We start from the raw sequence: 23,645 nt of genomic DNA on the forward strand, positions 1-23,645 counted from the left end.
GGAGGAGTTCAGTAAGGGGTGACTGGAGAATGGAGTGACTAAGGGTAAATGAGAGTAGGATTCAACATTTCCAAAAGCTTATAAGCCATACTGAAGAGGATGGGGGAGGGGTGGGGCAATACCGCCCTAGTCTTAGAAAATGATAACACGAAAAATCATAAAACATAATATTCTCCATTCCGTAACCGTGCCAAATTTTGTTAAAGATAATAAAGGAGGATCCGGATTATTCCAGTGAAAGGCAATTTGGCACTACGTTTTACTCAAAATGAGCCATATTAACTTCTCTGTGTGCCTAGGGGTTCATGAGAGGGATTGCGTGATTCTTAGTGATTCTTCTGGGGTGAACTTTCCAATTAAAAGGCATATGTCTTCTACACTGTGGCTATTTTGAGACATTCCCACCAAATGTGGGACAGAGTGCCCTCCTGCCTGCATAATCTCCAGCTCTTGTTAGAAGCTCTGGTTAGAGCTTGGTGTTGTTAGGAACAAAAAACCACCCATAAAAGAATTTATAAGTATTTTCTTTGATACGGACAGAAAACAAGCTCTTTGAGATATTAGCCCTGATATAACCAACTCTGCTGGGGTTCCGGATCTTTGGGTTCTTGCTCATGAGCTGTCAACAGGTGATAGATAGTGGTACTGGGCAATTGCAGACAAGGGTAGATGTGCCTGAGTTGTTGATATTGGGGAAAACTAGTGTCAGGCAGACTGAAGCAAGATTGTCCTTCAGCAAATGTGGGAAAGAGGAGCAATGTTGGAAATGTTATATCCCAGTGGACCCAGTGAGAGAATGCAACAGCCATAAGCAAAGACTGGATTGTTCCGTCGCAGAATCATTTATTTGAAGATGAGCTTAAATCGAAGTGTTAGATGCTTGAGTCCCATATGAAAAGCAAGAATGCAGTGGTAAATGAAAGAAGTGAGGAGATGGATAATTAACTTACATGGAATTTATCTTTACCCAAACTCTGGTCATGTGAGGTTAGTGTCATAGGATACATTGAGAGAGATGTGCTGATATGTAATAGTTTTTGTAGTTGGGAATACCTAACCCCCTCCCCCTTCCTCCTTCAGAGATTTATGTAGAATGTGCATGTGGACTTATCCAACAAAAATAATTCAGTTGTAGATTCCTAAAATTTTTAACAGAGGTTCTCACTGGGAGACCCTGGAAAAAGGTACAAGTGCCCTGGGAGCACATTTATTTAAATTGCTGTGACACACCAACTGAGGGCCTGAGTTTCCACCAGGGGGGTAATTTAATTCTAATAATCTTTTGAATTAGTACTACAGTTTTATCTGTATTTAATTTTAAGTTTGAGACTACAATGTATAATTGAATAGGTCAGGGTGAGAGGTGAGGTGTCTACATAGTTTTAGGAGGATGTTGTCCACATAGTGAGCAATTTTGTGCTCCTCAGGGCAAGCTCACATTCTATAAATGTCCAGGTTATTCATTTTCTTATTAGCAATAGCTCCATAATCAGAACACATTTCAGGGAAGACAAGAGACAACCCCATGTAAATTTGTTAAACAGAACTGAGGCAGAGAGGTTATAATGTATGGCTGCAATTCGGTCCCATGAAGGCTTGGGTTCTCTGCAAGGAGGGCCAGGCCACTCTTTCAAAGACCTTTTTGGCATCCACCAGGGCATGGAGAGCCTGGTTGTTAATGATGTGAATAAGGTCAGTGGTCCTTCTGGTGATTTTCATGGAACTAGGAACTAAGGAAAAAAAGACAATAGGAAAACTAGGAAAACAGGCCACCTAGTCAGGATCCATCAAGAATCACTCTACCAAGTCTATTCACTAAGATTATGGTGAATGATTTAGGATCATCATTGAGTAAAGAGATAGGTTGGTAACTGCTATATGCATTGCGATCTCTACCCTGTTTGGGGATGACAACAATCGCTTTCTGCCAAGCGTTAAAAAACCCAAACAACATAGGGGAGAACATTTCTGCAAATGTTTTAGAGTAATGCAGCATGAAGCCAACTGTTGCGGGAGCAAAGGATCTCTTAAACTCCTAAATTGCTCACCAGGGATATCTTTATTTAAAAATATTTGTATTTGGTTTAGTCTCAAGGTTTGTAGGGTTATCTACCTGAGAGGTAAAATCATACAGCGAGGCATAATATTCTCAAAAGAGGTTCGCTATTTTATTTTAAGCTCAAAGGTGATTTGTTTGTTAGAATCTCTTATCAAATAGTTGGTAGTATAATTAGCTCTAGGTTTATGAGCCAGAAGTCTGCCTTGTCCTCTCTGTCGTAAAACTTCTATTGAAGCTATTGCATGGTCCTGGCTGCTTAGCTACTCAATACTTGATTGAGCTGTCCCTGAGGGAAAAAACTGGTGCTTAATACTTTAGGCACTAATTTGTGCCTCTAAGTCAGATATGCGTTTCTATTCCGCTTTTTAATCTGCCAAAGATAAAAAAAAGATCCAAAATAGTTTTTTATGGGCCTCTAGAAATGATTGGCTGCAAGATATTGTCAGAGTAGTAGTCAATGTTGGCTAGTTGCTTGGTTAATATCAACTAGAATCTTTTGTTTGACTTAGAGTGACTCATTAAGTCACCAGAGTAAATGAGTGAGTGGGGAAGAAAGAATATAGAGATCCATCAGGGCTGCTGCATGAACTGACCAGGACAATAGGGTGATCCCTGACTCTCAGCCATTTTTTAGTCTAGAGGTGGTCAATAAAGAGAAGATCTATGTGTGAGTCGAGATTATCCACATACTCTCTGGCCAAGGGATATAGGACCCTCCAGGCATCCTAAAGTTTGAACAGTCTCAAAGAGGTAGAAAATTTCCAGGATTCTCTTGTGGACCAAGTCTGTGATTTTGACCTCTAAAGCTGATACTACTGTTGGGAGAACTGTTGACATAAATTGGTCTGAAAGGCACTCTGTCTGACATTGGGCACATACGCTGGATGTAAGATAAGGGAGAGGTGTCTAAGTCTAAGTTTGCCTACTAAAATAGCATATCTACTTTGGGGTATTAATATTGAAGTTTCCATAATAATAAAGGTGACAATGTTGTGATGTTGTGTATGTGTTCAGCTGTACCCTAGCTTTTATGCAGAGGAGAAGTAGGCTTGCGTGTAGGATCTATTCGAGAGGTGGGGATTGGGGCTCATGAGGTGAGACTCTTGGAGCTTTCTGCCTCTTAAAGCATTGGAAATGGAGCAAATGTAAATGGCATTTAGGAATATAGGGGAAGGAAGAGGTACAAAAGTCCTGTCCCAGAGCGGTATTTGGTGCCAGAGGTGCACCTTTTGAATGTGTGGTCAGTGCAAGGGAGTATGTTAACTATATTAAACATGAAGGGACTATGGGGAGGTGAATAGCAACGTGCCAGTAGGGGAGAGAGCAATCTTATCTGTCTAACAAGTTGTAGCAAACTAAAGGTGAGTGAGAGGTGTATATGGACCATAACTATGACGTTCTTGTCAGTATCAGCTGTACTAAGAACAAGGAAAGCAATAAATCTAGGAAGTTGCATTACCTAGGTAAAGTAATATCCCAAGGCAACAACTTAGCCAGTAAAGCGCTAATGAACCATTTTAACATCAAAGAGTATATTTGCTAAACTGTGGGTTTCAAAAAGTGGAGATGTTGCCTATAGCAGCCAATCCGATTCTAGATTTCATTTATTTAGAACATTCTACAAAATGACAGCTAGAATCTGATTGTTTGCTATAGGCAACATTTCCACTTTTTCAAACTCGCAGTTTAGTAAATATACCCCTAAGTCTCAATTCTAGTTATGGTGAAGCAACAATGATACAACTGGCTTATCACAGTAAGAGTTACAAGGCAAACCTGAAATAATATTCAACAATGGAAAGTACTACCCCTTGGTGTTCAGCAGTGCTGATAAGCTGGAGATACAGTTGGATCACACAGTGTGGGCCTGTAAAAGGTAGCTGGTGAAAGGATAGCCAGTCTATAGATCATATTCATTAGGGAATGCACTTGAATGCCTACTCTTCACAATAAACACGTGATAGGAATATTATTAGTGTGATGTGATCCCCATTGAAATGTAACTGTTATGCTACCCATAGCACCAATCAGACGTCTATTTTCATTGCTGCAGGTTATTGCACATTTTCTCTTTTGAACTGAGCTAGTAAATAATCCATCCCATAGTATTAAGTATTTGCTTCAGATATTCTTGAAAGACCGACTACTAATCTGCCAGGTTTTCCATCTATCTGCTTTTAATACATTGTGACAGGATGGACCGCCTATGCCGCCCTGACAGTTGTTGCAGGGAACAGGCTGGGCTTACTTTTGCCACCGTTCCCTTTCGTTATCCCAAATGTGCCCTCTAGCCGCAGTAGGAGGGGCTTACAAATGTTGACACCACTGGACTCCTTATTGGCATCCAGTACCAGGTTCCTTCTGGGTGGGTAACTGTCACTGCTAGGGTACCCCCTCGCTGGTACACCTGTACTGGTACCCCTGACCTCTTACTATGGATCAGGGTGCTGTGGATGGATCCCCCCTGGCCTATCACACTGGCCAGAGCTACTGGGCAGCAGGCAGAGCGGTGGTGCTAGGAAGCTGGGTCCAAACCTCAGACAGCCGGAAATGGATTAGATTTTGAGTCTAATCTATAGGTCACAGGATTTTCAGCATGGAAGACGTTTTCAAGCAGGCCTTTTAAGCAAGTGATGTTTATTTGCAGTCGCACTGATTGAAGGTACTAGTGATTCAGTCAGATGGAACAAGAATGGCTAAACAGGTGTTTGTCACTTCACATAAAGACTTACTTTGTATTTCCTGCTATCAGCAAACAGACTTCCTCTAGTAAAGTTACAAACCCAAACAATGACACTTCCATACAAAACACATCCCAATGTAACACGATAAGTGCATTTCAAATTATACATTGGTGCCTGCACTTCTGATTGAAATACATTTCTACAATAAATTATTTCTACATGATCCAGCCACAAAAGAGCTATTTATAAGTGATCCAGTCACATACATCAACTAGCTATTGTCCATATTCCTTCAATGTTCTTTGTCATTCAACTAAATATTGCTCACATAGAGCCTGATTCATGTCTGAACGCAACTTGTACTTGTTGCATGTGAAAAAAGAGCAGGAAACTTGTACATAGATCTGACCATATTCGAACTGGATCTCAAGATACATTTCAATTTAAATCTAGGTGTAAGTATGCTGTGTCTAAACAGTACTTGCCTTACGCAGACAGATAGAACAGACCGCAGGATATGCACAAGCCTATGATACGCTACGCAAGAGGATGTACGTCTGAACATGAATCAGGCTCATATTGTTTGAGATCTTCTGCCCTTAACCAATGTCAATTTTTCAAATTAAAGACATATCAATCAGTTGTTAATTTTTACATGCCTAAAATCCAGTTCTTTTTTGACTATGTCTATGTTCATTTAATCACACAGTTGATTACTGATGGTCGAGATACTGAAAATATTTAAATGTTCTATCAAGACGGATAATTGTATATGTCTTCCCAGGTGGTGTGGGTTACTGCAACATTCCCATACATTGTGCTTACCATACTATTAATACGAGGGGTGACACTGCCCGGTGCCTGGAGGGGAGTTATATTCTACCTGAAGCCTGACTGGAACAAGTTGCTGACCACTGAGGTAAAAATAATGATTGGGCACAAAGAGACTATATTATAATACAAACCTAGATACCACAACTGAGCAAGTGTGAATACTTGACTTATTACACATCCATATCTCCCAACAGACCGAGTACATGGATTGTGCCAATTGTAAAGCGCTATGGTTGGCGCTATATAAATAATGATGATGATGATGGTGCTAGAATACTCTGCTCAGTTACATACACAAACAAAGCAATAATTTATCTATTATGATTGGGCAGGGCTGTAACTAGGGCGGTGTGAGAGGGGCAGCCACCCAGGGTGCAAATATGAAAGGGGGCGCAGGGAATGAATATTTGACGTTAATTTGGTTACAACTGAGGATTTGGTTGTGCTACATTTCCTTGTTGCCCCAGACACTAACATTTCTAGTTACGGCCATGTGATTGGCTGCAGCTGCTCAGTATCACATAAGTAAATATGGTAATATGATATGTAATATAGATTTATAATTTTCTGCTAACCATATGTAGACATCCAATCTCTTTTATCTGCCACTAAAGAAATTTTATTATGACGACTTTCTCTTTCAGCACTGTTACAGCGCAGCTTGTCAGTTATAGTATTTGGTTATATGTTAGTTATTACTGTTGATTCATTGTTCTCCATATATTCAGTATATGACTTATGTTTCTGTATATGTTTCTACTATGTGACCCCCAAACATTAGGGCAAAAGCTGTATATGATGTGTCTTTAGAAAGTGTTATTGTTGCCCTTAGTCATTCTGTGAATAATTGGAGGACTGTATGGCATGTTATCGCTGTACACAGATGTTTAGTAATGGGAATAATTCAGAAAATTTAGAAAGCAAGCACATACTCTATCCTGATTTGTGTGGTGTAATTATCTTGCCAGGTGGGCATGGCACCACTGGAGTCCTGTTGATACTAGATTTTACCGATGCCTGTACAATTCCTTGTACCATATGTTTGCCAATGAATGCTGGATGTACACACTTTGTTTCATAGAGACAAGGTTTGCACACACTGGGCCTCCAACTATATGGACTGCAAAAACCTGCTTTGTTTTACATTGCATGTGCAGTAATGTGTAGTAATGTACAGCGGAATTTAACGTTACATGTAACTTGAACTTGAGCCCCTGGAGAGGCAGATCAGGGACCTGCAAGTTCAGATTGTGTACATTAGGGGAGGCTGCACTTACTACTAGTAGTTACGTCAGTAAAAGTCACATCTCCAGGAACGCCTTTTGGAAGGGGTATCTGTGACGACTATGTAGTATATAGTAATGACTGATTGTTATTTTCTGTTGAATTCATTATGACAATGTATATTGTATGTAACCTTGTAATGTAATCTCAGCGTGTGCTTTGCTAGATTACATGAATTTGAACTTATGCAAGTGTCATTAATCTGTTGAAAATAGCCAGACCAGGGTGAGATAGGATCTTGGAGGAGTTTGAAGCCCCAAAGTTGTAAACCATCTAGCCAAGCAGAACGAGCAATGATGGAAATTAAAGGTCCTGTGAACATTCCCGATCTCAGGACATCCTTAGCTCACTTCGAAAGCCCTGTGACATTTGGGAGATCAATCTGTCCTTATGACAACTGGGGGGTGAAAGCTACGTGAAAACAGGTTTAAAATTTTCTTCAATTGTGTTCCCTCACACATCAGGTCTTAACTAGTAAGTAGTAACTCTAATTTTATTTCCTAATTTATTTTCTGAAACTTATTTGTGCAAATATATTGTATGTCTTGTTATTAATTTTTGTTGGCCTTGGAACCATTTTTCAGATGAAATAAATTTAATCTAGTGTATTCTCCGTGACTCTTTGTGAACTTTCGAAGCCCAGGAAGGCTCATGCTACGTGTATATATGATTTAAGTGTGAAACATTAATAAGTGGTTCTGGTGAACGTAAGGACACCATAATAAATCCTTCATGGTCATCATTATCATCAATTTATTTATAAAGCGCCACTAATTCCGCACTGCTGTACAGAGAACTCATTCACATCAGTCCTTGCCCCATTGGAGCTTACAATCTAAATCCCCTAACATACACACACACTCACACACACACACACAGACTTAGGGCAATTTTAGTAGCAGCAAATTACCCTACCAGTATGTTTTTGGAATGTGGGAGGAAACCGAAGCACCCGGAGCAATCCCATGCAAACACGGGGAGAACATACAAATTCCGCACAGATAAGGCCATGGTCGGGCATTGAGCTCATGACCCCAGTGCTGTAAGGCAGAAGTGCTAAAACTAAGCCACTGTGCTGTCTGTGCTGTGGTGGCAGAAAAGGCGTATTCATTGCCAAGTGGCTAAGGTGAAGCCAGTCACTGCCAGCTGTTCAGATTGCTGCATCTGGGACAGGCTGGGCTTTTGTGACAGTCTCTTTTGTGGCTCCTAAAAGCCTGCCATAAAGAAAGTTCCCTATGAATTTAGGAGGAAAGATGAATTTGTGGGAGGGTTTATTTTGCTTAAAGCACTAAAACACTGTTATGTGTGTGTCTTTTTTTTGTACTATTAAGTATTTTTGTGAAACTACATGTTCCACTGGATACCGGCTTCTCCATCTTACTCTGGCAGCAACAGGCATGCTGGCACTTGTGGTTTTACAAACACCAGCATGCTTAATAGGTCAATGGCTGTAATTCCTCCACATTACTTAATCTATTTTGGACTTTACACTGTTACCCTGACATCCACCATCCAAAGGTGCCAGGAAATGTCCAAGTGCTATTCAGCTGTATGCCCTAGAAAGGGCCCGCAGGTGTTTTTGTGCCCGATTTCCCTAGGGAATTGTGCCCAGTGCTGTCCATGCTGGTTTCACATTTAGGATAGGTGTCCCACTGTGGCATAGATTGCTACTAATTGCCACTTTTGCAGGGGTTATTCCACACTCGCTGTCTCCCTACTTTAGCAGTGGCATAGTTATCCACTATCCCAGAATGTCCAGGAAACTCCCAAATTTTTGGGGGCTCCCGAGAGAGCAGGGCGACCTCCCACATCATTCCCCATTCGTTGCTACTGTGATAGGCCTAAATTGACAATGTGTGGTGGGGTGGGGCTTAACACCACAATTTGCGTAGCCATGCCCCCATGACGGAGCCCCCCTCCTGGACAGTTTGATGACAATATTGGCAAGTATGCTTAATGGATGTTTAACCGCATCAAAATAGTGGCCTGCTGAGTTCATGCAATGCGACACAATTAAATTAACTGAAGGTTTTACTTTTGGCTACAATTTTTCCTGGTAAAATAACTTTTCTCGCTCCATGATAAATACTTCTGTAACTTTTATATTGGAAATATTATTTATTTTTATCTGTTTGCTCTGTCATTACAGGTTTGGGTGGATGCAGCAACACAGATATTTTTCTCGCTGGGTCCAGGCTTTGGTGTGTTACTAGCTTTTGCTAGCTACAATAAATTTCACAACAACTGCTACCAGTTAGTATCATATGTTTGCTTTCATTCATCTCCCTGAAACCTGTATTAATTCATCACCATACTTTACATTAATTATCCTGTGACTTAATGTATGGTCTGCTAAATACGTTACTTGCATTCATGTCTCTTTTTTAAATAGATGGAAACTTGGGTCTCTTCTGAACTACAATTCCCAGCATGCTCTGGGAAATTTAGTTTAGAAAGTCAGTTTGTCTCGGTTAGAGGACTAATTGGGTCATCCAGGTATGAAGTTTTGTATCTCTCTAACTTGTTATGCCTTTGTGTCTGTATATTACAGAGACGCACTGATCACCAGTAGTGTAAACTGTCTGACGAGTTTTTTGTCTGGCTTTGTCATATTCACTGTCTTGGGATATATGGCTGAAATGAGGAGTCTGGATGTTTCGGAAGTGGCCAAAGATGCAGGTAAAATATGTTTCTAATGTTATTGGAGGATATTTCTGAAAGCGTCTTGTGAAATAAATCATTTTCTATTATGTCTCCCTTTTGCGAGTGAGCATCTGTGATGGGGTTATGAAATAATCATAGGTGGAGCTTAGAAAGCAACATACTTTATAACCAGATAATTAGACTGAAAACATTTACACTTTTCCTATGACATGCCAGGCATGTTGTGTAAACATGGAAGACATTTATAAAACTTTCATAAACAATGAAAGTGCCCAGTACTCTTATGGGTCCTATACAAATCACCACACCAGCTGTGCCGAATCCAGCCTCCCACTATGTCTGCCTCTGGTGCAACTTATATTATAATGTCCACTTGAGAAACCACAGGATGAATGCAGCAGTTCTGTGAGACTCCCTTGTCTACACATACACAGGGATTTGTAATATGTGAAGGCACAGACAGAGGCTGGCAGATGTGTACACTTTATCGTGGGGCTCCAGGCTGCAAAGCTGTGCAAGGCCTCCAGCACTTACTCACCCCTACATGGGCATCGGAGCGATGAGCTGCTTTTCCATGTTCATGATATAATTATGCATTACTCCTACGCTATAACCATGTATTACTGTTATGATATAATCAAGCAGTATTGTTCTCCTGTGTTTCTAAACGGTAAGGGGAATCTGTGAGTGAAGAACAGTCATTGTCCCAAGTATAGAGCACAGTCTGAACATTTCACTGTCAAAACCGCTGATCATCAAATCAGTCAGTGAGCTGAAACTATTTCAGATATCTGGCTGAGCCAGGAAGACACAGTAAACACCCTGACCTCAATGTCCTTAATGAGGACAGCAACATAGTCTAGATGTGCAGCTAAATTAATTCCCTGGACAGCAAATGTCTCCAGAATTGGCCTATTAAAAAAAGCAAAACACTTTCTGTAGGACTTGTGCACAAGCTTTCAAGGGCCATTGTCAGCTTACACCTGTCAGAAGCCACACGTATGAAACAGGTTCTTTGCTGTTATAATAACAGACATTTGTCAGAAATTATTTATAATTTAATGGAACACTAAAACATATATACAAGATGCTATAAACTGGCTACACATGCTGCAATATCGCAATCGGCTCGATGCGGCACCCAAACGACCAAAATGTCCAATAAATGTTCTATAACAATTCATAGGATCGTTATCCGCCTGATGTAGTCAGGAGATGACCACACGCAATAAAACAAATCAGATATTTGCAGGCTGCGGTTGGACTTACAGCAACTCAAAAGGATTCCATTAATCTCAGCCAGTCACAATATATACAGAAGTATGCACTCATCCTGCCTCCTGTGAATTAGCCAGTAATGTAGATGGTATATAAGGGGTGTATTTAGCCAGTGCTGGAATTTGCTGATCACTCCAGATCCTCATGCGGAAATGTTATTCACTTATTTCACAATGAATGTCTGCCGAGTGTCTTCTATAGATGCGACAATATTATCAGCTGGAGGTGCCTTTGAGAAAGTTCTGATTGCGGTAGAGAAACATTGTATCAGAACGCTTTTGTGGATTGGTATTATCTCATTCACATGGGTATAACACAAATTTGTAAACTTACCTGGCAAAATATCCTCAGTGCCCCAAAAGCTTGCATTGTAATTTCTTTTTTTTTAGCCATTAAAAGCCAACTTGTAGGTGTGGGTGAAATTAGGTGACCTAAAAAAAAATACAAAGTTTTATATACCCAAGCTTGCAATTCAGTTGGTCTCCCCGATGGGTCCTACAGTAGCAGCAGGGACTTTCCTACTTGGTTGGTACTTTTTTGAATTATCAAAGCCCCTCTCTTGTGCACTTTCCGTTGATGCAAATAAGAAGTTCACAGTACTAATACCTGCTGGAGCAGGGGGGCAGGATCTCTTATTTGGACTGTTGGACAAAGAGTGACCCCTTGAATCATAGGCTCCACCTTGCGTCAGTAATTAAAACATTGTGTTTTATTTTAGCTCATCTTCTTCTCACCAAAACAAAATATTTAACTTTTGACGGAATTGCCCTTTAAAAGGTATAACTTTTATATTACTATTGGTGTTTTTTAACCACATATAGGTATCCACTACCATACATTTTCCACTGGCTACCATGGTATAGCATTCTTTTTTGTTTGGGGCAAGACATGCTTTACAAAGGGAGAATGTAATATTTCCATAAATGGAATTGGAAGCCGCCATACAAAAGTAAATGTAGATGATAGATATGGTGTACACAAACTATACTTCCATTTTCTTTAAGTAAATAACAAAATACGCCATAATCTCTGTATTGTAATCTGCCAACCTTATGTATATAATGAGTTCATATAATGTATAATGAGTTCATACTCACTTTTATTACAGGCCCAACTCTCCTATTCATCACCTATGCAGAAGCCATAGCCAATATGCCAGCTTCCACCTTCTTTGCCATTGTATTCTTCCTTATGCTGATCACACTGGGACTTGACAGTACGGTGAGATTTCTTATAAGTAATAATATAACATATTTAGCTAGAAAAACACCGGTTTTGCATAATAATTCATGCAGTGTCTAAATAACTGAGAGCAATTGTTGATAAAGTTATTTGTTAAAGGAAATTCCAGTGAAGTGTAATAACAGTTCTAACACTCTTCCTTGTGCAGTAGCTGTGTCATCCTTTGTGTGTTAGCAGCACATGACAAGGAACCAGCCAATCATGTGATGCCAATATCCGAAAGATCTTCTCCCGCCCCTTTAACTTCCTGCCACAAATCAGTAGCATTATGCCTTTTGTTACACCTGACTGGAAGGTCCCATTAAGTGACCCATTGCTGCTGTTCAAAGGAACAGACTCATTCAATGTAAACTGCAAGTGAAACAATAAAACATGTGAGTTGTCACGGTCCAAGTCTGCAGTCTATATAAAAATCTGATTTAGTAATAAATTTTATTTTCTGTATACAGTATATATTATAGGTAAGTGTTTGGTTTACAAGTGGGGATTTTTTTAATGTGGCAAGTATGCATACAGCTTCACTTAATTATAAGAGTGATGGGGTCGCATCACCATAGCCCCATCCCCACTATAAAATGCTGAAATTCACGGCATTGAATAGCGGGGACGGGGTTACTGATGCAATTAAGCCCTGACCCCACGATTCAATGCCGTGAATTTCGATGAATCTGGGAGGCTTGCCTACTCCCCGAAATTCTGTAGTCTCCTGGGAAATTCGGGAGAGTAGACAAGTATGGTTTATTACTTGTGGCACATTTGTGAATTTGAAGCTCCTTTTTTACATTGGTCAAAGTGTGCCTAAAAATGCACTTTTCTGACACAGTGCAAAATGTTTCCGATTAAAAGTATTAAGACGAGAACCAATCTCTGCCAACTATGAAGAGATGCAAAATAAAGTCATTTTGTGGAGGGGAAATGAGTCTGTGTTTTTCCACACAGCAAAGAGCCCCCCCCCCCCCTAAAAATGCACCTTCTCCACCGGCCGGTGTTGAGTACTATTCCTCCGCGATGCCGTCATCTTGCTCTGCACACCCATGCACTTTGGCACACACTCTAGACACACTTGTGCAAATTGCAGCAAACAGCCACCAAAGAGTAACTTGTGCTGCGCCTCAGCCGTTTTGCTTTCTCAGTCATAGTAAAATTCAGTATATTATAGATTTCAGTGGATCAGTGCCAAGTACTCAGCAGAAAGCGTTTTTTTTTCATAAAATATCATTTCTAAGTAATATTTAGTTACATTATTTGCCTAGCAGGTAATCCACCTGCATCCTGCCCACTTCCTAGTGAAGTGGGTGGGACGGGGGCCTTAATGATGAGATTGGCTGTGAGTTGTGTAATTTTGTCCCACCCGCATGGCACGATTAGCGATAATGGTAATGCACCATGGGTGGGGGCACAGCTGGCGCCATAATGATGCGAATCGCACGCTGCCCTCCTCATCCCACCCACTTGCACTGTACACTTCACCTCCCCTCCAGGATCCCCCGGAGAGAAGTTTGCTAAGGTTGGCAAGTAAGGTTTATATTAGTGTATACAGAATAAGTAAATGTTCCAGTATATAAAGTTAAGTATAAGTTATTGTTGTATAAGTATAACGTTAAAATGTTGTCATTCACATTTCTTATCAATATGTTATTTTAATGGTGACTTTCAGCCTTGTTGACAAAAGCTGTTTTAATATGTAGCATTAGGAAACCTTTTTTTATTGTATATTTCTAAAAATCTGAAGTATTTTCTTTTTTAATTTTGCCATTAAAATTCAAATAAAATAACTGAGTACAACTTAAGTAGATCAATTTAAGAAAGGTTAACGTGCACCTGTACCCTGAGCAGGGTGGAGGCAGCACCTATACTGCATCTATAATGTAGGCTATCAATTTCCTAGTACTTAGTGGCATCGCTGAGCTACTCTGTCTAATTGTCTATTAATTTGTCTGTTAGTGAAACATAAAGTACCACAGTGATGTGGCTGAATCCTAGGCTCTTTTTATTATACCTGTTAGTTCTGTGGACAGCGAAAATAAAGCATAAAATACAATTGTTTTCTGTGTGTAGTTTGCAGGTCTGGAAGGGGTCATAACTGCAGTACTGGACGAGTTCCCACATATCTGGGGCAAACGGCGGGAACTTTTCGTCTTCCTTTTAATTTCCACCTGCTTCCTTGGGGCACTTTCTACCCTGACGTTTGTAAGTGAGAACAACTTTATGCTTTGATGCACAGAGATGTTTTTTTTATTTTTTTTGCTTCATGAACTTTGTTTTTTTGTTTTTGTTTTTTAAATACATTTTATTAATAACATCAAGTATTAAAAGGAGTTACAGAAATTTCTGAGTGGTACAGCAGTAACGTAACATATATAAATATAAATGCGTTTGTTGTATCTTTAATCTTTAACACTAGAGAAATTTCTCTTATAAAGGAACAAAATACTTGAAAATTCAATTTAAACCGATTAATTTGGTACAAAACTGACAAGTTTCTTTGCCCTGTGTGTCAAGTGCCAAAGGAGAGAGTTATGTTTAGCAAGGTGAGGTGTTTTTATGTTTAACTCTCTTAATGCACAATAAACATGTTTATCCCTATACAGCAGTGATGGGCAGCCTTTGTAAGTCACTGTTTGTCAAACAATATCTCCCATGATGCTCTGGTAGTCATAGACTCGGTCAGCTTCTGGTAGGGCTTCATGTAACAGTCAGTAGTATTAGGTGTGTCATTCATAAACTGAAATAAAACAGCATTTCATGACAGAAGGGGTAAGTATGAAAACAAGTACAAATCTACAGTAAAGGTGGCCAATGTCATGTGATATTGCCAGTGGTATTGGGCAATTGGCACAGTATTGCAGTGTATATAACCCCCTAAGAAATGTGATTTCTGCCTATAATCCAATCAACACTGGAAATTGGAAAATACGACTGAAAGGTGAAACCTATCGGTCTGTGCGCAGAGTCCGCAGACATCTCCCGACCACACTTTGGTTGCAAATTGAATCAAATACATTTTTATTTTGTTGGAATTACTTAGAGCAATGTTTCCCATCTATAGTCATCTTGTGCTTAGAAACGGGTGGTTGTAGCAAAATAACTGAGGCACTGTTTAAGTAAACTGGATGTACTTAAAACCTGTACTGCCACGAGGGCTTGTGGCTCGGAGGTGAGTAACACTGCCCTAAGGGAAAGCAGATAAAATAGAAAACTATACAGTTTTCCAAGATATTCCCATAGATACCACCCTTTCATCAGCTCATAGCAATGTCAGCCAGTAGGTTGGTATCTGATCTGAGTAGCAGCTGGCGGTCAGCAGGAGGAATTGTAAGAACAGAGGAGAGAAGGAGTGATAGGACTAAAGTATGATGTGCGTAGGTTAGTACACATACCTGGCATCTGATATGGTTCTCCATGTTAGACTTAGCACCAAATATGGCTCTGCATATTCAGTTTGGCACAAGATAAGACTCCCAATCCTAAACTTGGCACCAGATATGTCTATATATATATTAAATTCAGGACCATATATGAGTCTGAATATAATAAATGGCATCAGACATGGCTCTGCATATTAGATTTGGCACCACATATTGCTCTGTGTATTTGCTGTGTATTGCTCTAAACTTGGTACCAGTGTAGTTTTCATTATGAAATATGGCTTCAGTCATGGATCTGCATATTAAATTCAGCACCAGGTATGGTTCTTCATATTATGCTTGGCATCATATATGGCTCATCTTTCTATGGTTAGCACCAGATATTGGTTAGCATATAATATATGGCAGCAGATACCGCTCAGTACATTATACATAGCAGTATATTACAGTCATGGCCAAACGTTTTGAGAATGATACAAGTATTGGTTTTCACAAAGTTTCCTGCTCAGTGTTTTTAGACCTTTTTGTCAAATGCATAGTATACTGAAGTAAACTTACAAGTATTTCATAAGTGTCAAAGGCTTTTATTGACAATTACATTAGGTTTATGGTTTAGTATATTATGCATTGCCGCAGATATGCCTTGGTATATTATACATGGCAGCAGATATGGCTCGGTATATTATACATGGCAGCAGATATGGCTCGGTATATTATACATGGCAGCAGTTATGGCTCGGTAAATTATAGATTTTACCAGTTATGGCTCAGTATATTATACATGGCAGCAGATATGGCTCAGTATATTATACATGGCAGCAGATATGGCTCGGTATATTATACATAGCAGCAGATATGGCTCGGTACATTATACATGGCAGCAGCTATAGCTCACTATATTATAGATGGCAGCAGATATGGCTCACTATATTATAGATGGCAGCAGATATGGCTCCGTATAATATACATGGCAGCAGATATGGCTAACTATATTACAGATGGCAGCAGATATGGCTCGGTACATTATACATGGCGGCAGATATAGCTCAGTATATTATAGATGGCAGCAGATATGGCTTGGTATAATATACATGGCAGCAGATATGGCTCAGTATATTATATATGGCAGCAGATATGGCTCAGTATATCATACATGGCAGCAGATATGGCTCACTATATTATATATGGCAGCAGATATGGCTTGGGTTTTTATACTTGGCATCAGATATGGATCTGTTTTGTGGACTTGGAAACAGGCATTGCTCAGGACATTATACTAGGCACCAATTTGATTTAACTTTGTATATTGTGCACCAACTATGGATCAAATTAATATATTTGTCTTCAGATATGGTTCAGCATGCAGCAGCTCCTAACTTTTGGAGCAGGTCTCTGAGTTTTGCCTGTTCATACTATAAGTGCCTCTGGAGCTTGCTCTGCTGGCTGTTTACTGAACCAGAGCTGAATTCAGAAGCTGCTGCGCAGGCATATGCAGTAAGCTCCAGCTCAGTGAACATGTAGCAGAGTAGGTTCTGCGAGGCATTGAAGGTATGGTTTTCAATAAAAGTTGCTGAATACTTTTTTAATGCAGCAGTGTGCCCTCTCCAACTGCATTGGAGGAGGGGGCATAGTTAAAATAACATGGTTAAAAATTGGTGTTCATTGCAATAGGGTTTATATACTTAGTTGGCAATCTGGTATGTGGGGAAGCTTCACAGGAGGCCCACGTCAAAGGCTACCGCTGGTGATACCTAGTAATAGCCTTCACCGGCCCGGAGGCTTTGTTAAATAGGAAGAAGCCCTAAATCTACATGTTGATATAATGCAAGTAATAATTTATCAGCAGTCGGCACAGGGATAAATATGATAATTCCAAACACGAACAATGAAATTTCTGGTCAATCTCTTCAATTAACATCTTTTGAGTAAGACCTTTTGTGTACCACATAGGGGTAATTGTAAGATCTCATTGAATAAGAGTATTGTGAGTGTTATAAGCCTGAAGAAATGATCATGTTGTTTTAATATAGAAGTGGTATAGGATTTTTCCACTCACAAAGTAGTTCTGTAGTGGTCCTGTCACGTGTGAGGAATCCCTGGAGTTCAGTAGTACTTACAGTTATGAGTCCTCTTTAGGGATTCTGACAGTCACTAAAGAGACATATTTTTTGTTTAAATAGGACATTTTCTATGTGTAAATGGGAGCAAATATATGCAAACATAGGTGCAAATACTTTCAGTTGCAGTTTGTCCAAGGAAAAGAATTACATAGATACCACTTTTATAGGTAATCACTGACCAGTACTTAGATGCAATTAGTGCGTTCTAACTGACGAACCACCAGATCTCCTCACAGCTGTGATCACTTCCTCGTTTGCAGATATCAATGCTCTGTGTTCTTATGTTCCAATATAGTTTTCATATATCTCCCAATAGTAACAGACTCATCTGAGGTGGCTGAAAATATTCCAATCTAATAATAGTGTTGTACACTATCTCTTGTTCAGACATCCAAATGGCAGTACTCGGTCTCATGTGCACTAACGTCTACTAACGCATTTCTCCGCCCCCTAATGGCTGTTCCATCAGAGGTCACAAGTAAAGGCAGGAAAAATAACACATTGTGGTTGCGGAACCATATGTTCTTATTTTCTGTCATTTTCTGAATATAACAGAAAGCTGATTTTTTTTAATACATTTATATTTAATGAAGAGAGCATGTTGCAGGACAACTAAAAATAAGAACTCAGCTTACATGGCTGACAAGCACAGATGGATGGCGGAACTGAACAGGCCGGGCATTGTCTGTGTTGTGGTTTTCAATCAGGGCCCAATCAGAGGAAGCAGCTTCTTGTTGTCCTTGTTTGCTTATTGTGGTTTGTACTATACCTCTTATCTTGCCTTGCCGCACCTGCTATCGCTATCTGTGTACCCAACCATCTTGTTCTAGACTACATCTCTGCTTCATTACTCCTGTACTGATTTTGGCTTATTTAACTACGCTCCACTTCTGCCAGCACTGACCTTTCCTTGTTCCTCATTTTTCCCACTCTAGTGCCTGGACTCCTACTCTGATACCAGATCCATTACAAAGCAGTGTGTTTAGTAAAATTTGCGTGAGAGCATGTACAAGCCAAAAAATTAAAGTCTGTCAGTTGGAATCTAAATCAAAATCTTTACCCAAAAATAATAAAATAGTAATATATTTTACCTTAAATATAGAAATGGCACATAAATAATTAAACTGACATGCAGTGCTACGTGAATGATAATTGCCTCTTATTAGAGACAAAATTATTTACTACACAAAGAAGTTTGGAATTAGGATTGGGATAATCTGGTTTCTGTGCAGCCCTTTGTAAATTGACTATAACATCTACTCTGAAAAAAAGTCAGTTCTTGTACCTCAATCTGTAGTGGTAGCTCGAGGATCCTTACAGGTTCCGGTCCTAAAATCACAAATTTGTTTCTGGAAGACCTCACAGGGGCAGACCTAGACTTTTTTTAGGGGAAGGCTATTTTGCATAGCCATGCCTCTCCATCACTCTCATTGGTTGGTCTTGGTTGACCAGCACCCATTCCCTTTATGATTGGACCCCTCAACTGCAATTTAATGGTATGAAGATTGCTGCTAGGGGGAGGCAATTGCCCCGATCGTCCCCCAATAGATCTGCCAGTGAGACCTCATTAGATTATTAGGCGTCCGTTATCACTTTTTCCAGATGATGCATTAGTCTACATAATAATCATTTATCTCAACAATTTATCTAGAAAATCTTATTAATTTATCACTTCCCTAGGGCCAGTCTGTGTTACATGTGCTTGTGGGAACCAGAGTCTGGGCTTTAAGATTTACCAATTAAAAAATGGTTAAAAAAATTGATTAAAAAAAAAGAACTTAAAAGGTTTTAAATATTGAAAAAATGCTTTACTCAAAGAGTACAGAATCTGTCAATGATTTTCAGTTATCTTCATCCAGTTTACTAAACACCTGCCTATATTGTGTGTACTGATAGACACACTTAAATGTTTTTGTGATTTGAAGGCTGGACATTGTTTATTTTTAGATTACTATGGCACCTTTATTATGACAGAAAATGTTCAAATATTTTTAAAGTGGAGCTGTCACTGTGACCTAACTTTCACATCCATCTATACACCAGAAATCCATATAACATGAACTTGTTCCATAAACTACCAAGATAACATGCATCTGTAAAACAGGAATCTTGTTCCAGTTATGGGCTACCTCTCACCATTGGAAAAGTCCCAATGAGGGAATGTCATTCCCTTTCTCTTTAACAAATATGGCTACCCCTCACCGCTGTATTACAATTGTCACTACCCTGTAACACATTTCTTACTTCCCATCCCGAGTCTCCCAGTATGTATTCTGTTTCAGGCAGGCTGCGCAGAATTACCTTGCCGGCCATACAAGCCCCGTGTTATGCATCTGTGATTTAACTGGAGAAGGGGATGATTTGGGAGGTTAATATCAATATATTTTTGACAGGACCGGGAAGACAGTGGAACATTCTATGTAAAATGTGTTTATCTAAATTATAGTTGATGAAGTGAGATAACAGTTGTAAATGAAAGTGGATCCAACGTTGCTGTGTCTTCCTTTTAGGGCGGTGCATACGTGGTGAAGCTGTTTGAGGAGTATGCCACTGGCCCAGCAGTACTCACTGTGGTGTTCCTGGAAGCCATAGCTGTGTCCTGGTTCTATGGTAAGTAACACAGGTGATATTATTATTGATCCGGCATTCTGTAATATTGCTATCCAATGCTTGTGGCTACATGTCATATCTTCCCCAATGCAGAACCACTTTGGAGTTATTGTGGTATCTGTGTGTCCTCTCTGGCAATTCCTCCCATAAGGACTGGCCATATTAGAGATATGTAGTCCTTATTCCATGATCCTCAGCAAACACTGATCACTGGTAATAGTGAGCTAATGCTAGCTAAAAAAAGGTGTAGGGGAGACATGGGTCAGGTGACACTCGCACCCATTTACCCTATTCTGGGTCAATAAATAATAAAAATAAAACTGTAATAACAACAACACAAATAAATACGTGAAATAAACACTACACAAAGTTTGCAGTCTCCTCCCACCTCCCTTTCCCAATCCATATAATGCTGTTACTTAGGACACTGGGCCCACAGTCCTTGTTATTTTGTACAAGCGCGCCTGCCTGCCTAGCACATTTCAAGGCACTCCACCACTTCCCTATATTTGTAACCACCTTGTAAATTCAATCTGTGCCTTCATTTAGGCTGCCAGAAAGTGTGCATGGTGGAAATGATGAAAGCATCGCTACACAGTCCATTCTGCTACCATTGTAGAACAACCCCGTTCATATTTACCTTTCTCAGTTTTTCTCCTTGAAGATGCAGTTTTCCTCCACCCTAGCCCCACTCACCCCTAATTAGGTGTTAGTGCAGCTTTAAATATTGTTCCATTTAGCCTCATTTATGTATTAACTAAATCATGAGTTTGAGGGGACATGTCATTTTTGTGTGATTTGAAACATTTTATTATATGGGTTGAACTACACTTAGAATTGTGCTTTCTAGCCAAAGTAAAGCTGAAAGGTATAAAATGCATTCAGCTACCAGTATAAGGACGAGGTTGTGTTTCCAGGATATCAGACCCCTCCGTGAATTCAGGTCCCTTTTGTGTGGTGGGATTGGCTGTGCTCGTATCAGTAATACCTCCCTAAATGAGCCTTCTCCTCCTCCTTCAGCTCATTTAAATAATCACGTTCCTCAAAATGAAATAACATTTTTCCACTTGGTAAGGAAAGCCCCCAATCCACTCAACTCCCTTTATCTAATGGTGCAAATGGTGCTGTCCTCTTGGACCACAAACCCAAGCATTTACCCCACAGAAATGGTACATTTAGCAAGCACATTATGTCACACAATTCCCCTATTGAATGAAGTACACATATTAGATATGGCTGTACTTGAGGGTAAACTAAGAAAACAAAAATGTATAAACAATGGAAATTGGTAACCTGGCACAAAAAACACAAATGATATCAAGGTCATACAAATAGTATTTAACGGAGTTAAAACATTTGCAGGGTATAACTTTATAATAAAAGCAAATGGTGCTTCCACACTCCAAAAACATACTGGTAGGTTAATTGGCTGCTATCAAATTCACCTTAGTTTTTCTCTCTGTCTGTCTGTGTCTGTGTGTGTATGTGTGTGTGTGTGTGTGTTAGGGAATTTAGACTGTAAGCTCCAATGGGGCAGGGACTGATGTGAGTTCTATGTACAGCGCTGCAGAATTAGTGGCGCTATATAAAAAGCTGCTGGTGATGACAATAAAATAAAAACAAGTAAACCGTATCTGGTTCATATCCTGGATGGAATACCTTACCAGTCTCCATAACAGAAAGGTGGCCTTCTTCCACAAAATTTGAGATGTTTGTTACTCGCGCCACTCAACATCCCTGCCAGGCGTACTCTAAAGCTTCCTTATCCTTCCGCAGTCATTTTCCCATCCCTCCCTCCACCCCCCACTCTGACACGTTCCCCTCCCAATATTCCCTACACTCCCCCCATATATTTGCACCATGGCAACGGCTCCTCGATTTGGGGACAGGCCGCGAGCCCTTTAGTGGCTGGTCCACTGGAATAGTCTGTTAGACTTCCTTTTGTTGTCAGTCAGTTATGCTGCCCCAGCCTATATTAACTGTGTGACATGTTCCCGGACTGTAAATATTTTGCAATACCATACCTGTTTGTCTGTTTCATCTGTATGTTACCTTAAAATTTACAAATCAAGACATTTAAAAAAATAAAATTAAAATAAAGCCAAGCAAAATTAACATGAAAAATTATATATCAAATAACATGTGAAGTGCAAACATAATAATGTGAATAAAGTCTCAGGTCTGCCACAATTCCATTGTGAAAAATACAGTTCCAACGTGTTTCTAACGTGAATGGGCCAAATATTTTCTTCTCCTCTTGTTTTGCTCCGAATTAATTGCTCACCAATATAACATGGAAATTAAAAAAACAAAAAGCACATCATAGTGTAACCTTTCTTTACAGGAAATTGCTTTTACTCAAAAATATTAAATCATAAAAACAAAAATAAATTTAAAACGAGGAGTAATAATTTAAAAGAGAAATATTACTCCTCGTTTTTTTACGATTTAATCATTTTAAGTAAAAGCAGTTTCCTGTAAACAAAGGTTACACTATGATGTGTTTTTGTTTTTTTTAATTTTCATATACGTTACATTGGTGAGGAAATAATTTGGAGCAAAACAGGAGGAGAAGAAAATATTTGGCCCATTCACGTTAGAAACACATTGGAACTGTAACGGAATTGTGGCAGACTTGAGACTTTATTCACATTAATATCTTTGCACTTTACATGTTATTTGTTATATCATTTTACACATTATTTGTGCTTGGTTTTATTTTATATTTTGTATCACTCTTTAATGCCATCTCCAACCTATTGTTTTAATTTGTTAATTGTTTGGGATCTTTTTGGATGAGATCCTAGGTGTGGAGAGTGTTTGCACCAGACATTTCTTTTTGTTTAAGAGAAATGACTATGTTGATACTATGGGTTATTGAATAATTGTCTGACTGCTTACTATACATCCTCTGGTTTTGTTGCAGGTATCAATCACTTCAGCAGCGATATAAGGGAGATGCTGGGTTTCTCTCCTGGGTGGTTTTGGAAGATATGCTGGGTGGCTATTTGCCCACTGTTCCTCCTGGTGAGTCATTTCCTCTCTATAGATCATGTGCTGGGTAATCAAGAGTCCACTGTTATAAATCCCAAAATGCCAGGTCAGCCAACGGCAATGTGAGATTTATAAAGATGGAGAGCCACTGATTGATTACCCTCCCTCATTGCAAATAATATAAAACACAATAATCATACATATCCACTAGTAATTTGAGGATGTATTTTTTATTGCACACAAAAGCATCTTTAATACTAGAGAAATTTCTCTCATAGAGGAAAATTATTTGAAAATTAAATTTAAATGGATTCAGTTGGCATAAAATTGCCAGGTTTTCCTGAATGCCCACATGTGCCAAGTGCCAAAGAAAAGTTATTTTTTACAATGCAAGCGTTTGCTTTTAACTCTGTTAATGAATAATAATAATAATAATAATATGCTTCTGTATACAACAGTGATGGGCAACCTTTGGAATTCACTTCTTGTCAAACAATATTTCCCACAA

General features: G+C 39.4%; 1 protein-coding gene and 1 long non-coding RNA gene across 2 annotated transcripts in view; one reads left to right on the forward strand and one right to left on the reverse strand.

Moving 5' to 3' along the window:
* Nucleotides 1-23,645, forward strand: part of SLC6A4 (solute carrier family 6 member 4) — a 101,635-nt gene that overhangs the window by 71,815 nt on the left and 6,175 nt on the right. Inside the window, exons 6-12 of the mRNA XM_075196880.1 lie at nucleotides 5,528-5,662; nucleotides 9,011-9,114; nucleotides 9,413-9,540; nucleotides 11,912-12,024; nucleotides 14,104-14,235; nucleotides 20,044-20,143; nucleotides 23,070-23,170. Coding sequence (XP_075052981.1) covers nucleotides 5,528-5,662; nucleotides 9,011-9,114; nucleotides 9,413-9,540; nucleotides 11,912-12,024; nucleotides 14,104-14,235; nucleotides 20,044-20,143; nucleotides 23,070-23,170 — 813 coding nt within the window. The remainder of the gene's footprint in view (nucleotides 1-5,527; nucleotides 5,663-9,010; nucleotides 9,115-9,412; nucleotides 9,541-11,911; nucleotides 12,025-14,103; nucleotides 14,236-20,043; nucleotides 20,144-23,069; nucleotides 23,171-23,645) is intronic.
* On the reverse strand, nucleotides 10,595-12,289 carry LOC142139349 (uncharacterized). Its single transcript, XR_012688190.1, has 3 exons — nucleotides 11,901-12,289; nucleotides 11,137-11,234; nucleotides 10,595-11,045 (listed from the first exon to the last, which is right to left on the reverse strand). It is a non-coding gene; the product is annotated as an uncharacterized LOC142139349 (long non-coding RNA).

Source organism: Mixophyes fleayi, chromosome 2 (assembly GCF_038048845.1).
Source record: "Mixophyes fleayi isolate aMixFle1 chromosome 2, aMixFle1.hap1, whole genome shotgun sequence".
Taxonomy (NCBI): domain Eukaryota; kingdom Metazoa; phylum Chordata; class Amphibia; order Anura; family Limnodynastidae; genus Mixophyes; species Mixophyes fleayi.